This window comes from Triticum aestivum, chromosome 7B (assembly GCF_018294505.1).
Source record: "Triticum aestivum cultivar Chinese Spring chromosome 7B, IWGSC CS RefSeq v2.1, whole genome shotgun sequence".
NCBI lineage: Eukaryota > Viridiplantae > Streptophyta > Magnoliopsida > Poales > Poaceae > Triticum > Triticum aestivum.
The window spans coordinates 156,404,952-156,429,167 of NC_057813.1; the positions used below are offsets into that span (position 1 = coordinate 156,404,952).

General features: G+C 43.6%; 1 protein-coding gene and 1 pseudogene across 4 annotated transcripts; one reads left to right on the plus strand and one right to left on the minus strand.

Moving 5' to 3' along the window:
- Positions 1-42: 42 nt before the first annotated feature.
- On the minus strand, positions 43-11,482 carry LOC123160134 (uncharacterized CRM domain-containing protein At3g25440, chloroplastic). 4 transcript variants are annotated; one of them, XR_006480010.1, is made up of 6 exons: positions 11,342-11,482; positions 10,913-11,261; positions 10,405-10,806; positions 10,043-10,277; positions 8,442-8,747; positions 43-327 (listed from the first exon to the last, which is right to left on the minus strand). XR_006480010.1 is itself a non-coding variant. In XM_044577952.1 (5 exons), exons 1-4 carry the CDS (start codon positions 11,410-11,412, stop codon positions 10,086-10,088), a joined length of 1,014 nt encoding a protein of 337 aa, XP_044433887.1. In that variant the 5' UTR covers positions 11,413-11,482; the 3' UTR covers positions 43-332; positions 10,043-10,085. The 4 variants fall into 4 exon arrangements, 1 of the variants encoding a protein (XP_044433887.1); XR_006480009.1 differs by having other exon boundaries at positions 43-332; XR_006480011.1 differs by lacking the exon at positions 43-327 and adding an exon at positions 3,256-3,814.
- LOC123160135 (aconitate hydratase, cytoplasmic-like) lies at positions 11,414-20,529 on the plus strand (annotated as a pseudogene).
- The last annotated feature ends 3,687 nt before the right edge of the window (positions 20,530-24,216 follow it).

A 24,216-nucleotide genomic window follows, 5' to 3' on the forward strand; every position in this document is an offset into this window, starting at 1 on the left:
TCCCAGGACATGCATATATCGAAAGTAACAGCAAAACAAAGATACTGATAACTAACCGGTGTTATTCTCTTCTTCTAATATATGAGAAAGTACAACTAGTTTACAGTTACATGCAGATAAGGACTTCGTCCATTTATAATCTGTTAATCTCTCGAGTGAAGAAGACCAAAAGTTTGTGAAGCAGCACATTCCATGCAGAACACAGATAGATGATCCAAGAAATCATCCTACATATAAAATAACCAGTATGTTGTCATTTCAACGGTCTGTAAATCAGCTCTTCAATGGTCCAGAAATCCCTAATCGGCATCCATTACGTCTCCAGGTCTTCACTGTTACAAGGGTACAATTAGTGTCAGGCACTAGATTGTGGGTCCTCATAAGAAAAATAGTAGCTTCTGAGTTGTAACTAAATTTATGCATACATGTTATAGTAATGTTGTTCATGTGTCATACAGTATGAGTTGGTTTCGAACAAAATCCACAGAAGTAATTCATATTTCATAAAGTACACATGACCAACCAAGAACCAACTAACGTCATATGGTAACAGCATAAAAACTCACAAGGGAAAATTCAGAGGTCTCTGTATTACACAATTGACATGATGCTCTAAATTTAAACCATTTCTGTATCACAGAAGTAGATGGTGTAAAACGCCGCAGGATGACCAGTTCTACATGATGAGTGATTGCTTTCTGGGGATTGACAGATCTCGCTGCCGATAAACCGATTTAATCATCTTTTGGACTAGAACCAAAAATGGAGACTAGGAATCCTTCAGAGCCAACTGGTAAGGGCTCATGTCATGTCAATGGCTGGGGCCTAACATATATTGTTCGTCAGCATACACCACAGGACAGCTGAAAGGGACCATATTAGTCTTGCATGTGGGGTAATGGCAGCGGTGTGCAAGACATCCAAATGGCTTTGGGGTGTGCTTTGTCTTGGAGTTGGCTATGGCCTACAGATAGGATAATATGAAAGGGTTCTTCGACATTGACACGTGAGCTGTGAAATTGGAACACTTCTACGTGGTACCCACCAGGCAACTGGCTTTGACAAGAACAATTTATGATATTCAGTTTCTTATTGTTGGATTCTTTATATGGTATTAAGTGAAGGCTGCACAAAATAAAAACAAAGAGCAACAAACATGTGCTGGTTGGTGTTTCACTTTCTGATGTTGCCACATTAAACATATTTTAGGAAGGTAACTTAGGGCCATGGTCTGAGTTTTGTGACAGAAGCCTATGTCATAATAATTTTGTCATACACAAACCAATTTAGGTTACACGGTTCAGGTTCACAGCAAAATTCGGAAGAGATGGCACTGCAGAGACCTAGACCCTTGTACCAAAAGTTGGATGAACCATGTTTCTGGAAATTACGCTTAGTTCTCCAGTAGAGCAGTGTCATAAAGTAAAAAGTTCAACAATAATTTCACTTCAATTTTGGGGCCATAAGTTAGCAACCCCCCACCCCCAGGTGGTATCGAGTTACATGCACCAGACAATTCACCCAAAAGCTCAAGGTAATCGAGAACCATGTTTTATTAGAGTGCCCCAAATGGTCTTCGACTTGCCTGCAATCATGTTGATAGCGCCAACGACGACTTGGGACATGTCCACGGTCATGAGGAGAACGGCCTAGGGTGGCGTGGAAGTCAGGATGCAAGCTGGACGGGACTACCCGCTCGGCCGCAACACCGCCCCGCAAAGTATGCCCGCTAAGCGCCATTGGATAGACCATATGGTCATAAGAGGGCTCAAACGATATGGCCGCTTTGTCCGGCGGGCGCTGCAGCATCCTGCATCTCCAACTAAAACATAACTCGTACTATGAGCTCTATCCAACCGGGAGAATCCCCAAAAATTCACACCAGTAAACGAGCAAGCCGGATCTACTATACATGTACAGTAAACTCGCACCCTGAAAATTGCGCGGCCGGGGGCGGTCTGCGGCAGGGCAGTGTTGCCTGAGGTGGCGCGGGAGATGGACTGCATGGATGCGCAGTAGGGAAGCTGTGCTGGCTGCTGCGTGCTGCAGGTGAACTGTGCCCTGGATGTGAGGAAACGCCTTATGCCCTTACCTGCTTTCTAATCCCTGTCACAGTTGCATGATTTTGGATGTATGCGGCTTTCACGAATTGCCGCTTAACCAACAAGGAAACACCCGAGCACATGCAAACCGCCGGGACCACGACCACCCGCACTAGCAAGTGCAGGCTGACCGTTTCCCGCCCCGCCTACATCCTGACATGGAAGGCAAACATGGTCACAATCACAACAGTCTAGCAGTTAGTCATGGGGTCAGTGGACACACTCATGGTGGTCGCAGGCATGGCGGGTGCGTCCAAACGCATGCAGCCTTGGAAGGCTTAGACTGATGGGTCATGGCCGAGCACGGTCCCGTGATCACCAAATGGCTCGGCCAGTCAAGCAGTAGATGCAAACTTCGTCCTCCCGGTCTTAAAGGCCGCGGGCATAGCATGAACACTGGCCACCCCACTATTGGCCTGGACATGAATGTTGGCTTTGGCGGAAAACGATGAGCGACATGGCTAAGATGAAGGACGTGAGGGTAGCGGGAGTGGAGAGACGAAGGTCGTGAGGGCAGTGGGCTTGGACATGGAGGTGGTGAGACTAGAGGGGAGGCCAAGAGGATGTACAAGGTCGTAATAGCGCAGGTAATTGTGTACTCATGATTGTAGGAGCAAATGATGTACTCATGATGTAGGAGTAGAGATCATGGTCAGATTTTTGAGAATGCAGTAGTCGGCGTAGAGACCATGTTCAAGTCTTATGTGCATAAGCAATTTTATGGAAAACACTGCCATGACAGAGAAACCTGAGTGAATCCAAGTTTTCTCTGCCACGGCAGTGACTTTCTCTTGAAATGGCAGCATCTTCTCACTATTTTGTTCGAGTAAAATATTTTGGCATGTCACTATTTTTACTGTAGTGGTTCTTAAGCACCACTGGTAACATAAGAGCTAAAACCAGACAATATAAAGATGAAGAGAAGATGCCATATATGCGATGCGCCTAGAGAGAACCACACAAGCTGTATTCAGCCACGAAAGTGAGCTTGGAAGTGGCATCAGTTGCTGTTTGTGTACAATGTAGAACATATGGAAGAGAGCTTAGAAAGCAGGTAGAATACATCCAGACGCGAGCAAATGGACTAAGAATTATGGTCCTAAAAGATAAGAATTTAATTCAGATGTTGTAAAGTAAGTACAATTGAGCAAGGGAACAACTTTGAAAGATCTTCCTAAAGAGCTACATATGGCGAAGACTACCTTGTGGTAGAGGTTAAAGGAAGGAAGGCTCATCCGTCACACCAATGTCATCAAGCACACTTTAACAGAGGAGAACAAGTTTGGCAGAATATGGTTTTCTTTATTCATCTTTGATGATCATAGCATTTGGAAGAGCCCACATCAAAAGGATGTACAATATCATACACATCGATGCAAAGTAATTGTACCGCACTTGGGGTACTCAGAATTATTATTTGGCACCAAATGAGGATGATCCTGACCACAATAAACAGAGCCATGGTTTTATCGAGAAAGTTATGTTCTTGACGGAGGTAGAAATGCCTCGACAGATGTTGATGGTGCCATTACATTTTATTGGCAAGATAGGCCTTTGAGCTTTCATGTATGAAAAAATGGTAAAGACTAGTAATAAAATCCGTGAGGCGGGAATGGTCACCAAGGTTCTACTGGCAGATGTAAGTCATGATTACATGGTTGATAGGCTTCTTCCGGCCATAAAGCAGAAAATAGTTAAACAACGGAACACAACTGCAGCACATACATACAACAAGACAACACTATTAGGACCAATCACAGCGGCGGATTAAGTTCGCTAAAGCAAAAGGTAAACATGCACTTCAGAGAGGAACAAATCTTTTGAGGAAAGATGCGATAATTGTTCGTGCATAGTAGATCACAGGTCTGACTATTACGATGATAATGTAGTAGGTCAGCAGATATAGTAGCATGTGAAGATATATGACAACAATATAACCAAGAGGAATACTAGCTAGGAAAACAGGTATAACACCGAATGAAAACAAGCTGAATAGATAGAGACAAGCACAGAGAAGATCATGCTGACAAACAACCTAAGTACGAACTAAAAGGATGCGAACCGATAGAGTGAAACAGAGGAAAGCACGAAATACTAAAATAGATCAGATAAGTCTATCGACAAAGAGCACGAAAGTAAACTGCTAAGGGAAAAGAAGTAAAGTAAAGTGAACCAGTGGTGCTCGATGGCGACAGATGAATTTGATAGACCAGTTCACCCGTCTGACAAAGGACTATGTCTGGTTGGAGGGACTTGTGGTTGAACACAAGAGCAAACCTGATGCGGAGCATCCTACGGACATCACCATGTCAAGAGTCCGTTTGGCAGGTGACACGTGCCACATCTACTTCACATACATTAAGGTGAATCATCTCCTTTATGCGTGTTCACTTGGCCCTTTCGAGAATGGTATACTACTTGAACCCCTCTCGTGTGCATACATAGGTATTGTTAGAACTTCACGGATGACAAGGAGTGCAAGTGCAAGGGAACGACTACACCATACAAGAAGGAAGCGAAGAAGGAACTGTCAAGAGGAAGGCCAAGTTCCACCAACACCGACGGGAAGATCTCGAGGAAGCCGAAAGCCAATAGCACAAAGGAAGAAGACGCACCCAGGCGACCCCGTGCGCATGGCCCCTCCTGACCCCTTCAGAGAGCTACTGGACATACTCCGTGCGCACGGTACAAGCCCGTGCCCACGATACAAGCCCGTGCACATGGGCTAAGTTGTCAGGCCGCTGGATACCCCGTGCGCACGGGCTCCACTTACCCCGTGCACACGGGGCTGCCTGTGTGCAGCTGTTGGGCTTTGCCCATGTATTCCCATTTCGCCCCTCCTTACCCCTTCATGTGTTGGACCTATATATACTCCTCCATTTAGGGATAGCTAAGAATAGATCTAGACATTAGAGCTTAACTCATGTATCTCCCTTGTGGGATTCCTCTTGAGAGAGAAGACTCCATTGGAGTTCAAGACCTCCATTGGAGAAGATTATTAGGCATTCAAGACCCCTTCAAAGGAAGATTCCTCCATGGAATTCAAGACCCATCTCTCCAAGAGATTTGGATGAACTATCTTGTATCTTTATTTCCCTTGTTGTCTTTGGATCTTGATGCACCTCTTGTATTGCTTGTGATTTGAGGAGTACTTGGAGTGAATTTTGTCCATTAGAGTGTTCTTGTGTTCTCCCCTTGTGTTCTTGGTGTCCTTCCTCAAATCCACCTCCAATTCGTGAACATCAGGCCACCTAATGGGAGGTGGATTTGAGGAAGAACACCAAAACACAAGGGGAAAACATAAGAACACGACGTACTCCTCAAAGCACAAGTAATACAAGAGGTGCATCAAAATCGAAAGACGACAAGGGAAATAAAGATACAAGATAGTTCATCCAAATCTCAGGAGAGATGGGTCTTGAATTCCATGGAGGAATCTTTCCTTGAAGGGGTCTTGAATGCCTAAGGATCTTCTCCAATGGATGTCGTGAACTCCAATGGAGTCTTCTCTCTCTTAGGAGGAATCCCACAAGGGGAGATACATGAGTTAAGCTCTAATGTCTAGGTCTATTCTTAGCTATCCCTAAATGGAGGAATATATATGGTCCAAGACATGAAGGGGTAAGGAGGGGCGAAATGGGAATACAGGGGCAAAGCCCAACAGCTGCACACAGGCAGCCCCGTGTGCACGGGGTAAGTGAAGCCCTTGCGCACGGGGTATCCAGCAGCTTGACGACTTAGCCCGTGCACACGGGCTTGTATCGTGGGCACGGGGTCTTGGGCCCGTGCGCATAGAGTATGTCCAGCGGAGTCTGGTAGCTCTTTGGAGGGGTCGTGCACACGGATCAGGAGGGGTCGTGCGCACGGGGTCGCCTGGGCGCGTTTTCTTCCTTCGTGTTGTTGGCTTCCGACTTTCTCGAGATCTTCCCGTCGGTGTTGGTGTAACTTGGCCTTCCTCTTGACGGTTCCTTCTCCGCTTCCAAGCTTCCTTCTTGGATGGTGTAGTCGTTCCCTTACGCTTGCACTCCTCCTCGTCGTCCATGAAGTTCCGACAATACCTATTTATGCACACGAGAGGGGTGTCAAGTAGTATACGATCCTCGAAGGGGTCAAGTAAACACACGTGAAGGAGATGATTCACCTTTATGTATGCCAAACGGACTCTTGACATGGTGATGCCCGTAGGATGATCCGGATGAAAACCTCTCTCCGTCCTATTCTCCTTCAACTAGGAGCTGATCAGACTCCAGTTAATTTCACTCATGGTAGATACTTATTGACGATCTCCAAACCTTCGACAAACTTCTTCGCGAACCACAACTACTCTTGGTTGCTGAAGACTTTGCTTGGTGAAGACAATTACTCTTCGTCACTCAAGCTGACACCTATCGGTCTAGAGAGTGCGCAGCTCTAAGTGTAATAGGTACAAGAACCCTAACTCAGAACTACTGTGATACACAACTACTATTTCGGTTCTTGGTTTTCTCTTGGTGGATTTTAAACCCAAATTTCTTGGAGAGGGGATGCTTAATCAATCTTCTCATAAATCTTAAGCAGAACAGCCAACGGACAATGTTGGAGCGGGGTGGCTATTTATAGCCGCAGCTTTCCCTAATGGAAATTGACCAAATTGGACATGCGGATCAACCAATGGCCGAACGACACGATTCCATCGGTCGGAATTTGAGCACAACGGTAACATTCATTGCGGAGCAAGAAATGCTAACTCCTCAGTCCGAAAGATATCTCATGCAGCACCGAAGAATAACGTCTTCTGTTGACAGGTAAACATTCGAGAATGTGGATCTTCACGTTGCATTGCAACATGTATATGGCACAGGCACACACACTCGCTAACCACAGATCTTCTTTATGGCGGGAAGAAGTCTATTAACCAAATAATCATGGCTTACATCCCGTGTCAGTGCCAGCAGAACCTTGTTCAGCATTGATCCCACCTCACATCTTTCACTACTTTTCGCCAGCTTTTCATACGAGAAAGACCAAATGCCTAAATTCCAACAAACGTCATGATACAATCAATGTCATATCGACCCTGCTACTACTACCAAGACCTTAGATTTCTCAATAAAACCTTAGCTCTGCTCACCGCGATAGGGATCAGCCACATCTAGTGCCCAGTTATAATCTAAGTACGACAAGTGCGGTACAATCAATTTTGATCAATGTGTATGAAACTTTACATTCCTTTGAATACAGGCTCTTCTGTAATGCTATGCAACATCGATAAACAAATTTGGATCCTGCCTAACTTGTTCTCTCGGTCAACATGGACTTGATGGCATTGATGTGACACATGAGCCTTCCTTCCTTTAATCTTTGCCACAAGGTATTATTTGCCATATGTAGCTTGTTACGAACATATTTGAAAGTTGTTTTCTTGCTCAACTCTACTTCCTTAACAACATCCGAACTAAACTCTATCCTCTTAACCATAACTCTTAGCTCGTTTGCTTGTGACTCCGTGTATTCCACCTTCTTCCTTTTGTCCCATTCATATGTTGTACACCATATGCAAGGAACGATCATTGCTTGAGCCACTTCCAAACAATTTTTTTGGAAGTACAACTCCCATTGAGCCGGCGGCGATAGCATGCCATGATTCTTTATAATCCTTTATCAATTGGAAAGCGTGGGTATTTCACTAATTATGTGTAGTCCTCCACTTGACTAGTGTCATTAAGTGAAGAAGTCAAGCAATAACTTCATTTCCTTTTCGGGGCCACAAGTTAGTATTCCCCTAGATGGTCTGTGCATTGCTGGAAATGGTGAGATCATCAATTGTGCCAACATATGGCGTGGCATCATGGCTAGCGGCATGTAAGTCGTACCAGCGTTCAAGACCCCAGTGGTAAAACCAATTACCGCAAGTATCTTATGATCCTTGCCGAATTCAGTTTTCCAAAAGTAGATTGGGTTGAATTTTAATATTATAATAACTAAAATTTTGAAACTATCTTTGGAATATATATGTCCAAATCAAGCATTCAATCAAATGTGAAATATAAAAGGGATGGTGAGTACTAAGAAGAGAAACCAAACTCAAAAAGTTGACTTTTTTGACAATAGGGCTGAACCCATTCATGGCTACCCGCTACCATAAGGAAAACAATAAGTAGAACAAAATGTTGCTCATGAGTAAAACATGGTATAAACTATATAAGTTTGCTACTGTAAACCATAATTTCTTCATTTGACATTATCTTGACTTCACCGCCGGTATAGTAACTACTCTTACAAAAGTAAATTCTAATCTGAAAACATCAATCTTACGTATGCTATTTTAATCTACTCATTGAGATCCAGGTAAGAGCTTACCAGTTTCCATTTGAGAGGCTTCCTTTGCAGCGATAACCCAAGTTGATTTATCAGTATTGAAGCAACAAGCAAGCCCATCTCTCTCAAAAAGTTCAACTCGTCTCCTCCACCATCAGCATCCACTACTACCTTAAATCTTCAAACCGTAAACTTTACTAACTCTCAATGTGACCATCCCATAAATATGTTTATGGTACTTGATTCCTCATAGGTGTAGCTCCTTTGGGTTCATGGTACTCCAACAGTATAATAGTTCTTGAACTACTAACTGCCCCTTTTTCCATTTGACGAGGAAGCGTGAGAACCCTACACAAGGGTTATTGCAATATTACAAGTCACGGGTAATGGTTGTAAGGCAATGTACAACAGATTCTAAAAGAGAAGGTCGCTTATTCTTAGGATCCTAAAAACAGTGCAATGAAACTAGGGTTTTTATCATTTATGCCACTAGTTGTGTCCCACTACTCAGTTTTGCCACTAGGAGTTTCAACTGCTCAAAAATGACATCGTTGCATTAGGCGCATGCTCAAAAATGCCACTAGACACCATTACTGTCAGCTCAAAGCTCGTTTACCATGTTATATGACCAAAATAACCATGGACCAAAATGTCAGCTCTCCCTCTATCTCACTATGATAGTGTGGGTCCCACTCGACCCCCAACAACGTTCTTATTTTCCTCTAAAATTATTTGCTTGCTTACTCATGACAAGTGGGGCCCACACTTATCATTGTGAAATAGAGAGAGCTGACATGTGGGTCTAGGGGTATTTTGGTCATATAACACGGTCAACGGGTTCGACCTGACAGTAACGGTGTCTAATGATATTTTTGAGCAAGCATCTAACGGAAGGATGGCATTTTTTAGGTGTCTAATGGCATTTTTGAGCAAGCATCTCACAAAACGATGGCATTTTTTAGCAGTTGTAACTTCTACCGGCAAAACTTAGTGGGACACAACTAGTGGCATAAATGATAAAAACCCATGAAACTAATCATACCAATATAATCAAGCTGGACAGAAAAAACTAGCTTTTTACTCACTACCAGCCCTATGAAGATCAAATGCAGACAACATTGATGTTCAAGTAGCAGATCTTTCATTAAATGGATGTATCAAACCCAAGACCACATCAAGACACAAACAAAGAACATTTGTACCAAGTACCTACTAACTACCCAGACTAATAATTTCAAGTATAATACTCCTGAATATTCTACCGCTCTTTTTCTACCTGATTCCGAGCATTGAAGCGCTGTTTAATTCCTATTGCAACCTATCTGAGGGCAAGCTTTTCAATTGAGTATGAATATTAAGCTCTGCATCTAAGGGCATGTTTGGCTGCCATCCATAAATTATCTCACTTTTGTGCCACAGGTATGGCAAGTGGCAGTTTTGTGGCGATCAAATTGGTCACCACACTTGTGGCAAAACTTGGGTAAATAAAGGTCTATGATAGGTGGGGTATAAATACAATGTTAGACAAGTGTGGCACGCCACAAATGTGGCTGCTACCAAACGTTTCTTGCACCTGCCAAACATTTGGAAGAGTGAAAAGAAAATATGACATAAGTTTTTAGGGTAGCGAGATCTTCTCAAACCTTCATCACGGAATATGAGATGTCAATTGAGGAAGAAGGCAATTCAATCGGTATCTGAGCTAGTTGTGAGGTCATCCACATCAGAGTCTTCATTACTGATTTGCTCAGAAATAGCCCCTTCACGCTTCTTAAATAAAGCAACATGCTTCTGGTAATCTTCAAGCTCCTGTTCCAGCTGCTCAATAAATTTACTGGTATGTTCAAGAGACTGTTCATACCTATATTTCTCCAAGGCCTGTGGACATGGAGTATAGATACATGATGTCAATTCAACTGAACCAACTGAACGATAGTCTGCTCAGATAGAAAAAGAGTACCATGAGAACAAGCAGATTTGTCGGTATAGGACTACTGATGATTACCTTCTGCTTAGAAAGAGTATCAGGAGGTGACATAACCTTTGGCTGCACATAATTCTTTCCACGATAAAAGATAATGGTATTATTAGGTTTAATATCAATAACTGTCCCTTTGCTGAGCCTCGCCAACTCCTCTGCGTACTCATACACTTGCCCAGGTCGACAGGGCTTGCAGACTACTTGCATAGTCTCATGCTTCTTCCAGTGGAGGTGCATGTTGAGAACCACACCACCAAACACCCCTCTCCTCCCAACAGGAACATAGTTCTTTTTCTTCTCCCCAGTCCGTTTCAGATAGAACTTCTCCTCCTCGGTCAGAATCTCAGGGTCATGAACCGGCTCCGGAGCCCTCGGGGCCTCGTACTTCCTGAGTTTCTCAATCAGCCATTCTTCTTTCCTCTTGGCCTGAATTCACATGAGAAATTGACAATGCAGCATTTTCAGCATTTCTCCTCAACTATACATACGAAAGGGAACAGAGTGGTAATATAACATGCTAAAACCAAGTGACCTTTTCGAGCTTGTATCTTATCCTGACTTCGGGGTTGGGCGACTTCATCTTCTTTTTGGCCTTGAGGCGATACCACTTGAGCTGGTTGACCTTGGACTTCTTGGACATCTTCTTCTTCTTCGCTTGCGGCTGATTCTGCCCCCCATTCTGATTCGTGCCCGGATCTCCGACCGAGAAGCGCGCAAAGCCTCCGTCCGTGTTCAGCGTCACCGCCGTGCTCCGGTGCCTTACCGGCGAGAGAAACCACCATCTCCGCGCAGCTCTCGCGCATCCATCAACCCCCAGGGAAGGCCGGAACAGCGGGCAGGGGCGTGGGGGATTTGCGCCGTGGAATCGCATCCAAGGATCGCTGGTTAGGAGGCAATGGATAAATCAAATCCAAGATACAAGATGGCGATGGAGGCATTAACAGGAGGAGTGGCAACGAACCGTGGAGAGCGTAGAGCAACGGCGGGTTGCAGAGCCCGGCGGCCAAGGAGCCGGGGCACGAGGGACGCCATGGCGACTGAGCAGTGAGGCGCTCCGGCCGCCGGACACCCGAGGTGTTCAGTTAAGGGCCAACTGTGTTTGTTTGTGTGTTTGGGCTAGCAGGGCCTGGTTGGTTGGTAAAACCTTGGATGGGCTTATGATGGGCCACACGTCTGCTACACAGAACTTGGGCCGGAGATCGTCGGCCCGAAACTCAAAATTACACTCGGCCACCGTCCGATCACGAATCGGCGGTTGCCCAATCTCCTGCTGCGCAGAGCGGTTGCGGCCCAGCCAGGCCCGCGTTTTGGTGGGACTTTTGTCTCCATCCCTGCCGCCGCTGTCCGTCGTCGTCCAGGTGGGGAATGCCGCGGGGGGACACGAGGCGCATCGCTCGCGTCCCTCCTCCTCGCCCCGCCACGACAGCGCCTCGACCTCGGCGCCTCCCCATCCTCATCAACGCCACGCGCCAAATGCTATCCCCCCGCCGCCTGCCGCTCGTCGCATTGCTCCCCTCTTCGTCCGATCGGTCCGGTGGCCATGGGTACGATTTTCTGCTGCAACTTTTCGATTTCTGTACTTTTACTTTTATCTTCGAGGCACGTCGAGTCCTCGTTGCTCCTTGCTGCAAAGAATTTCGCCGTATTTTTGGGGTTAATTTAAGTGTATGTGCTTTTAGCCTTCCTTTTTGTTTCGTCGTTGTGGTCCGTAATTCGGTTCGACTTAGGGGATCGGCTCTCACGTCATTTTGTAGCAGTTCATGGAATCAGTTTAACTAAATCAGGCACTTTTGATGATTATGTGTGCAGCTACCAGCAGCAGCAACAGCAATCCATTCAGCTTCGCCTTGAGGGGGCTCCGAGACCGCGACGGTGGCAATTGTGGCAGCTACTACAGCATCCCTGACCTAGGCGATCAGCGAATAGGTAAATGCTGGGTTGGACAAAATAGCATTTCACATACAAATTAATAATGCTTCCACGAGAGAACCGGCCGCTAGCTCGGTGGATAGATCTTGCGGTGGTAAACTCGCGCACCCTGCGTTCGAATCCACGCGTGAAATCCACTGAAATGTTTGGACAAAACAGCATTTCACATACAATTAATGCTTCCGCAACCACGCTAACGGTCAAACCGCTTCATACAAATAATGCTTCCACCACGACCACGCTAACGGTCAAACCGGTTTGTTATTCGGACAGTAACACGTTCTTGTATAAACTGCATGAAAATGAATATGCCATAATAAAAGGGGTATAGGTTGGAATAAATCGTCACATGCAAGAATGGCATGCAGGGCCAGGCGCATGTTACATGTGGGCTGTGGCTAATAGTTGTGTAATAATGATATTCTCCAAGTTTTCTGTTTTAGCGTTGGTACCCTAGGCTTTTCTTTTTACAACAATTCCATTGCAGTTTTATTGTAGCAAAACGTCCATTTTTAACCATGAGCTATGGTGCTGGGTCCAACATAAGCTCTGAACTATGAAACCGTCTATGTCAAACACTGAACTTCTAAAATCATTTAAACTGAACCCTTCCTTGGTTTTGTATAATGTTTTCGTAATTTCTGGTTTCCAAAAAATGTAAAACAGTTGATATATGCAGTAAATGTTATGATACTATATCATCCAAAAATATATTTTACGAAATGAGAATAGATAAACAGAGTACTGTTTTGTTACAGAGGACAAATACTCGGATATGTTTGGATGAATATTTGCAGTTTCTCAGTCTTCCATACTTCAAAGCTTTCTGAAGTTTCATAGGTTCAAAACCACCCTAAATATTGTGGGAAGGCTTGAAGGGTGGTTGGTCTCCAAGGGTTACCAATAATCTGAAACAATTCATGCCTAAGGGAAATGCTATAAAGTGAGAACCATCAAAACTGCATCATACAGTATAACTATTTGTGTTCTATACAAAAAAACCACAAGAGATAAAGGAATTTGTCTTTTCATTTTTACACAGGACACATATATTCATACTGTTGATTGAATTTTCGCAGATTATCATTTCAGAGCACTCTCTACCCCTGTGAATTTTATAATTTTTTAAAATCCTATAATACAAAATCAACTATCAAGTATCACGCTATGGCTCAGGTTAAATGGTTTTATAAAGTTCAGTGTTTATTATAAACAGGTTGTATAGTTAAGGGTTGAAGTTGGACCAAACAACATATTTGCAAATATATTGAACATCATAAGAAAATGTTTGTCAAAGCTGCATTTAGGAACGGTGAAGGAAGTACATCACTTATTAGAGTGCTTGGTGATGCCTTCTCCAGATAAACTGCCATACACCATTCGTGTTCTTCTTGAATCTGCGGTGCGTAATTGTGACGAGTTCCAAATAACCAAGGAGGATGTAGAAAAGATCATGGGCTGGGAGAAGACCTCCCTGGAGCAAGTTGAAATCCCATTCAAACCCTCACGTGTGATACTTCAGGTACGTCTGTACAAGGATCTAACATTAGTTGATTTCCCATATAAAACTCTTTGCATGCAGGATTTTCTAATGATACCTTGGCTTAGGATTTTACTGGTGTGCCTGTCCTTGTTGACCTTGCAAGCATGCGCGACGCAATGTCGGAATTAGGTGGCAATCCTGATAAGATTAACCCGATGGTATTAAATTATTTCCTATACTATATTTAGTCAGAGGGTATTTCCTTTCACATATTCTTTGTAGTTAATATACAGTTCCGTATTTCTGCTTTTAGGTTCCAGCAGATCTTGTAATTGATCACTCAGTAACTGCTAATGTGGTGAGGTCACAAAATGCGATACAGGCCAATATGGAACTGGAATTCGAGAGAAACAAGGAACGGTTCGCCTTCCTTAAATGGGGGTCTTCTGCATTTCACAATATGCTTATCATACCTCCTGGTTCTGGTATTGTTCATCAGGTGAAAGGAATAAAATCAAGGGTTCCCTTTTTTTATGTCTGAACTCTTATATTATGTTATCTAGTGTAGGTAAATCTTGAGTATCTTGCCAGAGTTGTTTTCAACAGAGATGGCCTTCTTTATCCCGATAGTGTCCTGGGGACTGATTCCCACACTACAATGATAAATGGACTGGGTGTTGTTGGTTGGGGGGTTGGAGGGATTGATGCTGAGGCAGCTATGCTTGGTCAGGTACATGCTCAAATTCTTTTGGCCTTGACATGTGCTTGCATATGCAATTTCCTGGAAAACAGTATGCTGAGTGATATTTGCCTGTTTCTTTTGCTAGTTTTTCAGTTTGAAACAATTTGTCGCAGGGATCAAATCAAGTATGATGTTTATAATTGTTTGACTATTGCAACTAAAACTATTGCATAAATGGTGCAAGGACCCTGTTTTGCATGTTTTGCCTTGCTCAGATATTCAGTTATCAGCATACTTTTTTAATTCCATTATCACCATACTTAATATAAAAGCATGTCTGTTACTACAGCAGGAATTAAAGTTATTAGCAACCTAGTAATCTGTAATGTGGAACACATAAATTGCTTCCGATCAGAGTCTAGAGACCTCAACTTTCTGACTAACATGGTGGCCATTTGATTCTTCGCAAAGATAGTTCCTTTAGCTGATTCTTCATGTTATGTTCGGACCTCGAACCACCTTCAGGGCAGATAGTTTTATTTGATCAGGAGCACAGGGTTACAAGAGATTAAATTATCAATATAACAATTAACTTTAGTCTAGGTAGTTGTTGGGAACATGTAAATGATCCTGTCAGTCTGTTGCTGCAGTTTTGATGAACATTAAATGTTCAGCGACTACCGAGCCATGAATCGATAGTACATGAGAACAAAAATTTCCCACAAGCTCAGTGAATGCTTTATATATTTACCTCTTCTATATTTTGTCCGCAGCCCATGAGCATGGTATTACCTGCTGTCGTTGGATTCAAGCTACATGGAACACTAAGGGATGGGGTCACAGCAACTGACCTAGTTCTCACGGTTACCCAAATGCTTCGGAAACATGGTGTTGTTGGAAAGTTTGTGGAGTTCTATGGTATTTTACTGTCTGGATCATTGGCAGATATCCTTTGTCCTGTCACAAACAGTTAGCGGCTATTATCAGGAACTTAGCTTTGTTACTGTGTAAGTGTAGGCCGAGGTATGGAAGAGCTTGCATTGGCTGATAGAGCAACAATTGCAAATATGGCACCAGAGTATGGAGCAACTGTTGGTTTCTTTCCAGTTGACCATATCACCTTAGAATATCTTAAAATGACTGGAAGAGAAGATGAAACTGTGAGTATAATGGTTGTTTGTTCTTTCAAAATGACTTTGCTACATATACATTACTATGCTTTGCAGATGCTGTTTGGAACAAAAACGTACACTAGTATATCCATGTCCTGATGGTTAACATAATTTCTACTGAGAACTACATTCTTATTCGGTAATGCTGAATGCTTTGACCATGTAGGTATCAACAATAGAGGCATATCTACGTGCAAACAAAATGTTTGTGGATTACAATGAAGTAAGTTTAATTCTTCACTGTTATCAATATAGTGAACACCATGCAGGAATATTGACTGCGTATTCCATTATGATTTTAGCCTAAAATAGAACCGACATATTCATCATACATAGAATTGGATCTGGGAGATGTTGAGCCATGTATTTCTGGTCCGAAGAGGTAATTTATCCTGTTATGTTGTGGTATACTTCCATTCTCTTGCATGGTTTTAATACAAGCTCTTCTTGCAGACCTCATGATCGAGTCACCTTAAAAGACATGAAGACAGACTGGCATGCATGTCTGGAAAATAAAATTGGTTTCAAGGTGCGGAGATCATCAGACAAATAAAATTTGTTTGCTCATACTAATTGAAGGAATCTTGATGCCTAGATTATATATTTAAGTCTATTCCAAGTGGTTGAGGTGTTGTGCAAGAGAGCAAACATAATATATCAAAACTTACGTTAGACGTTAGTTACAGCCTATAAGTGTGCCTCTTGTCCTGTCTTCGCAAACAAATTCCAGAATTCTGGTCTCAAGTCTGTATTCATAAAAAGTTCATGGGCTGTGCTGATACATTTTAAAATTACCAATTTTGCTCATTTTCCAATAGCTTCATGCGCTGACTAACATCCATGGTATTTTTAGGTCATAAGATATGTTGAGTGTGTTTGCTTTACCTAATGTAACTATTCTCTTGAGAAGACAGAAGCAAGGATGATTCATTCTATTTATTTCGGGGTTATGGTATCCCAAAAGATTTGCAAAATAGAGTTGTGAAGTTTGATTTTCATGGGCGAACTGCAGAGCTTAAACATGGGACTGTTGTCATAGCTGCTATCACAAGCTGCACAAACACCTCAAACCCCACCGTTATGATTGCTTCTGGGTTGGTTGCAAAGAAAGCTTACGAGTTGGGCCTCGAGGTCAGCACTTGGTTAATTATGGTCAATAGTTTATAGTTACTGTAGGTGTGCATCTTCCTTCTCTGCCCTTTTGGCTAGCCAGGGTACTCAATTGCCTACTTCTGTTTGGTAAGGTCAAACCATGGATTAAAACAAGTCTTGCCCCTGGGTCAGGAGTTGTTACCAAATATCTGCTTAGGAGGTATGTTTCTACATGTCACTTAATTCATCATATGCCCCTTATTGTTGTTCCTGCAATCCGGCCTGGATGCAATTATGTATTGTAACCTCCAAACATACTGATCATGGATGCAATATAACATTTTCAGTGGTTTGCTGAAGTACTTGAGCGACCTGGGTTTCAATCTAGTTGGGTATGGCTGTACTACCTGTATCGGAAATTCAGGTGATCTTGATCAAATCGTTGCAGATGAAATTACAGAAAATGGTATTATCTTCTTGCATGTGCCTCTTCACTCCTTTCAAAGTATCATATTGAAGACACTAGAATAATTTTTTATCTTTTTGTTAGACATCATCGTGGCTGCTGTTCTTTCTGGAAACCGTAACTTTGAAGGGCGGATACATCCATTAACTCAAGCTAATTATCTTGCTTCTCCTCCTCTAGTCGTTGTATATGCTCTTGCTGGCACGTAAGTGGAAATATTGTAAATGTTTGCAATGATGCTTTCCAGCTAACGTAAAAATATGTAACTTATAGGGTATTTTGTTATGTATGTTTTGCTATTAATATCCATTAGCATAGTGGTTGTTTTGTATAGTTAAATCATGTTGCCAATTAGAACTGTGATAATAGAAGAAGAAAAGTGGATCCTGTTCCCCAAAACGTATGGATTCTTATGTTTAGAGTGTCGTGTTTAGGTTGATATCAATTTTGAAGAGGAGCCAATTGGAACTGGAAAGGGCAACAGACCAATTTTCCTAAGGGACATCTGGCCATCTAGCGAGGAAGTATCAGAAGTAAGTTTTCTTGGAAAGCAATTGATGCACATCACATTGAAAAGGTTGAATAGGCAGCATTCACATATGCACCTTTGCACAAACAAGATTCAATTTAGCAATGGAGCTGCACTCCTGTTGGACATTGGCACTTCTAACTGTTAGAGACACACTCGGGTATCACCCTTATACACACGGGTGCTACCCTTGTACTATATATATACAAGAGGTGGAATACCACAAATATCCTAACACACACAGACACACACAACATATCCAGACACACTTGGGTATCACCCTCATACGCACGGGTACTGCCCTCACTACGTCTAACACAAACGACATACATGAACTTATTCAATGGTGATTCTAATTGTTGTGTGCTGACAATGCAAATCACAGATTGTGCATTCCAATGTCTTGGTTGATATGTTCAAAAGTACTTATGAGGTAATCACGAAAGGCAATCCCATGTGGAACCAACTGGTGGTTCCAACTGCAGATGTTTACTCTTGGGATCCTAATTCAACCTACATTCGTGAGCCTCCTTTCTTCAAAGGCATGAGTATGGATCCACCTGGGCCTCATAGTATAAAGGATGCCTACTGCTTGTTGAGCTTTGGTGACTGTGTAACGACAGATCATATTTCACCAGCTGGGAGCATTCACAAGGATAGCCCAGCTGCCAAGTATCTCGTTGGCCATTCTGTGAAGCACAGGGATTTTAATTCGTATGGCAGCCGTCGCGGAAACTATGAAGTAATGATGAGGGGAACCTTCGGCAATATTAGGATTGTCAACAAGCTTTTGGACGGTGAACCTGGACCAAAAACAATTCACATTCCAACAAGAGAGAAGCTTTATGTCTATGATGCTGCCATGGTTAGTTCCTTTGCACAAAAAGACTGGTCTTGGTTTTTTCCACTGTCCATAATTCCCATATTCATGAATTAGTTGATGGCTATTTCTCCTGCTGCAAAAAATTTTAGAACTTTCTATTTGTGAAAAAGAGCAGTTGTGCTACTCATGTTTCTTCTTTTCTCCATACTATTGATAGAGGTATAAGAATGATGGGCAAGACACAATTGTATTGGCGGGTTCTGAATATGGGACTGGAAGTTCGAGGGACTGGGATGCAAAAGGCACTATGTTGCTGGTAAATATTTTAGTACGGAAGTTTCCTGCCTTGCACGTCCTCACTTTGTAGGCTCATGGAATAATGTGTCGCCGCAGGGAGTTAAGGCTGTAATTGCCAAAAGTTTCGAAAGAATCCATCGAAGCAATTTAGTCGGGATGGGTGTAATTCCTCTGTGCTTCAAGTCTGGAGAAGATATGGACTCAATTGGTTTGACTGGACAAGAACAATACACTATTCATCTTCCAAGCAGTATTCATGAAATGCAGCCCGGCCAGGATATTGTTGTTACCACAAGCACACGAAAATCGTTTACGTGTACGCTTCGCTTTGACACAGAGGTAAATGGAACCTTTACTTATTACTCCTTCCGTTTCCCTGAAAGCTGTAATATTAGACATAGATATGATCTCTAAAACACAACTTTTACTAACAAAATATCATAATATATTTATTAAATCCAATAACAAATTACAAAGTACTTCTCAGAATATACTGCATATAATTTTCAAGTATCTAATCCTCTAGGAGCCTTTAATTTTCTGTAAACTAATTTCCTTTTAAGGATGCTAACTAGTGCTGCTTCTGTATGTAAGGAATGTGAAATTGAGAAGTAAATTATTTCATATATATTCTGGAGTTGTTCCTGTACTGAAAATACTTCATGCCATCTAAAACCAACCTTCTCTCTTTTGCTGCATCTATTTGTGCCGTATTATTGACGCCACATTAGGTTGACGTTTGATCATATAAAAGATACGAGATAAACATAACTCAGGAAATTCTTGAAATATATTATGAAACTATAGAATATATTTATAAGAAATGTACAAAATAAAAAAAACTGTTTAAATCTATATTTTTAATATCATGTGAGAATTTATGCTGACAACCAACAACAACAACAACAACAACAAGCTTTCAGTCCCAAACAAGTTGGGTGGAAAACCTAAAAGATCTCGAAACCTAGTCATGGTTCTGGTACGTGGATAGCTAACTTTCACGCACCCCTATCCATGGCTATTCTTTGGTGATATTCCAGTCCTTCAGGTCCCTGTTTATGGACTCCTCCCATGTCAAGTTTTGTCTATCCTGAGCCGGTCCCAAGCCCAGATAAAGGAGGAGAGTTGTGATAGGCTTGGCGAGCCAACATCAAAATTCAGCCACTATTATGGAGATGAAACCCCAAAGAACTTCGTGTGAGAATTTATGCTAACGAAAAAATACTTCAATCTTCCTGAGCTTTAATGCAATGTCTTCAACATTTCCTTATTTATAACATCTTAGGATGCAGTAGAACGTTGATTTTTGTATGATCAAATTTCATTTCTAATGAAATATGCATAGTTTAGTAGACAGGCTGTATGATATGGCTTTATTTTTATTATATATAATTTCTTCAAGTAGTATGCATACAGAATTTAAGGTTTTTCCTTAAACATGATTTTGCAGGTGGAACTGTCTTACTTTGATCATGGGAGAATACTACAATACGTTATGCGAAAACTTATCAATTCAGCACGTTAGTATCTTGGAGAGCACGTTTGCATTGGAAATTAAAGCATGAGGTCCAGAACTTTCTTCTTTTGGCGTTTCCTTGTATATATTAATTATGTCCTGTAGTACGAATTTTATGATGCTTTTTATCTTAGCTTTGAAATAAGGAGATTACAATAAACAACCGATGTTCAAGCATGATTTGTATGTATCTGACTATCCTTTAGCATGCATGTGAGATCGGATAACAAAGAATACGTCACATGCTAATACTCAATATGTTCATTTGCAGGTTCTTATTTATTTGACTTTACAACTGGACCATATTAATGAATATTATAATAGAATTATGTTTTTGCATTATGCAGCAGTTTTTAGAAATCAGTAAGAATGTATATATGCTGTCCATTGGTCGATAAATCAAGTGTACTAGTCTTTAAAAATGATATAGTCTGGAATTGATTTACTGCAAGCACGATTCTACTATTTGGAAACTTTAGTCTGGAACTAATTCTGATCCATAGACGCAAAATAAAATTTACTATTCAATCTTTACTAGTATATATAGTATTCTTAGTGTGTCATGGTGGCGAATTTACCTGTGTTCACATGACATATTTTCTGCTGGGTATTGTTGGGAAGTATAGCTTTGGAGAGACATTATATAATATTGTTGTGAAAGTACAAGATTCTCTCAAGATACATGCCTACAGAATGGCTTTATTTGTTCCTGCTTTTCCCTAAAACACACAAAAGGTATGTGTTTGTTCTATTCCTTTTCTGGAGCCACGGCATTGAGGTCAATGTCAAATGGCCTGCGCCTACCTCCATCTGCAAGGGGCGGCGCTATCGATGGAGAGCCACCATCCTTATTCTCAGTGTGCTGCCTCTTGGAGGACCCTCCAGCCTCCTGCCTGGATAGCCACCCCTGGTTGAACAGCTTGGTGTAGCGTTCCATAAGCAGTTCTCTGGTGGACATGAACATGCCGCCACCTTGCCTGGGTTCCTCACCGCCACCTTTGGTTTCCTGCCTGTTCGGGTTCTGGCCTTTCTGGCTCTGATGTGCCTCCCATGCTGGTTTCATGCTGCTGGTTACCAGCCTGTTTAGGCTCCGGTCTATCTGGTTCTGATGTGCCTCCCATGTTGCTGCTGCTTGCTCATTCTGGGCCTGGATCCTCTTGTCCTTGTTGTGCGCAGCCATGTGCCCGCCCAGAGCTTGATGTGTGGGGAATTCTGCCTTGCATTGCTTGCATGTGTAAGAACGCTTGACCGTACTTGCACTGGGCACCTTCTCCTTTCTACGTGCCTCTGTGCTTTCTTTGGACTTCTTCCTCCCCTTCTTCCTTGGTACCTCGACATTGCCATGTTCGTTGCGAACTACCACATCTCCTTCCATCACTGCAACAGAACCGTGGTGCTCGTTTGGGAGCACCACGTCATCTCCTGCCATCTTTGCAAGGGAACTGCCTTGTTCGCTACGGTGCACCGCATCATCTCCTGGCATCTCAGCAACTGAGGTGCCATGTTTATCACCGAGCATGACATCATCTCCTGCCATCTCTGCAAGGGAACTGCCTTGTTCGCTACGGTGCACCACGTCATCTCCTGCCATCACTGCAGCAGAACCGTGGTGCTCGTTCGGGAGCACCACGTCAGCTCCTGCCATCTCCGCAAGGGAACTGCCTTGTTCGCTACGGTAGACCGCATCATCTCCTGGCATCTCAGCAACTGAGGTACCATGTTTATCACCGAGCACGACATTATTTCCTGCCATCTCAGCAACTGAGGTGCTATTTTTATCACCGAGCACGACATCATTTCCTGCCATCTCAGCAACTGAGGTGCCATGTTTATCACCGAGCACGACATCATCGACTGCCATCTCCACAAGGGAACTGCCTTGTTCGCTACGGTGCACCGCATCATCTCCTGGCATCTCAGCAACAGAGGTGCCATGTTTATCACCGAGCACGGCATCATCTACTGCCATCTCCACAAGGGAACTGCCTTGTTCGCTACGGTGCACCACATCATCTCCTAGCATCTCAGCAACAGAGGTGCCATGGTTATCACCGAGCATGACATCATCTCCTGCTTGGTTCCTTACCAAATCTTCTTCAGGAACATCTAGTTCGCTGGACTCATGCTTTCTCTTGTGAGACTGATCCTGCGCTACCCCATCACCGCGTTGCTTAAGCGTGAGCATCACGTAAGCGATCATTACTTCAAATCTACTTAATTCGGGATCACGCTGGCTGTACCTGGCCACGCGACTGCTGTCGTTGGCAGGTGGCGACAGATTACCGTTGCGGCTCGGCAGTTGCGACAGATTAGCATTGCGGCTCGGCAGTGGCGACAGTTTAGTGTTGCGGCTTGGCAGTGGCGACAGTTTACCGTTGCGGCTCGGCAGTGGCCTGGGCCTGGCAGGTGGTTTGTAGCCTTTGCTTGGACGGCTTTTGAGATGACCAGAACCCTTTTTGTACCCCCTATTGGGATGGCTTCGGAGATGACCGAACATGGACTTGTCGTTCCTGAAGAGCTTCCCGCACTCAGGGCACTGCACGTTGGCACTGCTCCCATCCAATTCATAGTTGTTGCTGCTAGGCTCAACTTGAGGACCTTGTTTAACGCTGAGCAACAGATCATCTCCGTCTTCCTCTTCTTCGCCTAGAGGCCCTTCTTCTTCAACAGATCTCTCGGGATCTCTTGAATATCCATCACCGGATAGCAGTTCGTCTTCATCTTCTTTTGGGTATTTGTCACCTGATGAGAAGGCTTCGTCACCAAGGAAGCCCTCTTGGGTGAAGGCATCAGCAGGAGCAGTGAAGCCCTCTTGGTTGAAGGCGGCACCAGGAGCAGTGAAGCCCTGTTGGGTGAAGGCGGCAGCAGGAGCAGCGGGTAGGCTGCTGAGCTCGTCGCCAGCATTGCTGAACATGACGCTGCTGCTGCTGGGTCGCCCGATCGGATCTTGACACAAAAATTCGTCTCCAATCCGAGCAGCAGCAGCAGCAACGACGAGCTGGCGGTTGCTGCCTGCGGCCACGGGCAAGCGGAGAGAGGCAGCCTGCAGCAGCACCACCAGCGACAAGAGCAGGACGCAGAGCAGGCCGCTCCGCTTACTCATGTAGGGACGGATCAGAGGAGGAGGCGGAGCGAGGGAGGGGAGTGGATCGGTTTGGTGGCTGGGCGGGGAGACGAAGTCGATGGCTGCTTATAGCTGGGCGCTGCGGTGGTGGAGAAGTGGGAGGGATAGCCGCCGGCTCTTCGGGTGGTAAGGAGTAGGAACGGACGCATTTATATGATGAACGAACGCGTTCCTTCCTCGGTCGGGAGTAATGGTGGTGGGAACTGGCAAGCGCAAATCCTTATCTGCGAGGCGAGGAGGAAGCCCACCGCGGCGAGTAGGTTGTGATCATGGCTCTCGTTTTTAGGAATAAAAACGGCTCCGATCTGATTTTGATGGGTTGCTATTTCTGTTTCTTCTGCTCAAATCGTCGTGGCGCCAGGCCGGCCGGCGGGGCGTCGGGAATTTGGGTGGGTGGACCGCGGCGTGGGCCCCCTGCCCCGGCCTGGCCATTAAACGCTGGCGATACACATCCTGCTAAAGTATTTAGTGTACTCGATTAATGAGTTGCCTTGCATGCATACGGGGGAGTGCAGCTCCCGGCTCCGGATGGCCTGGCTGGGTATCCGTGGGTTCTCGGGGTTTTATTGCTTGTATAATAATGACTTTATGTAAAGCTCCTTTGCTCTCTCTTATCTTATTACTCCCTCCGTTTCTAAATATAAGTCTTTTTTGAGAATTCAAATGGACTACCACATACAGATGTACATAGACATATTTTAGAGCGTAGATTCACTTATTTTG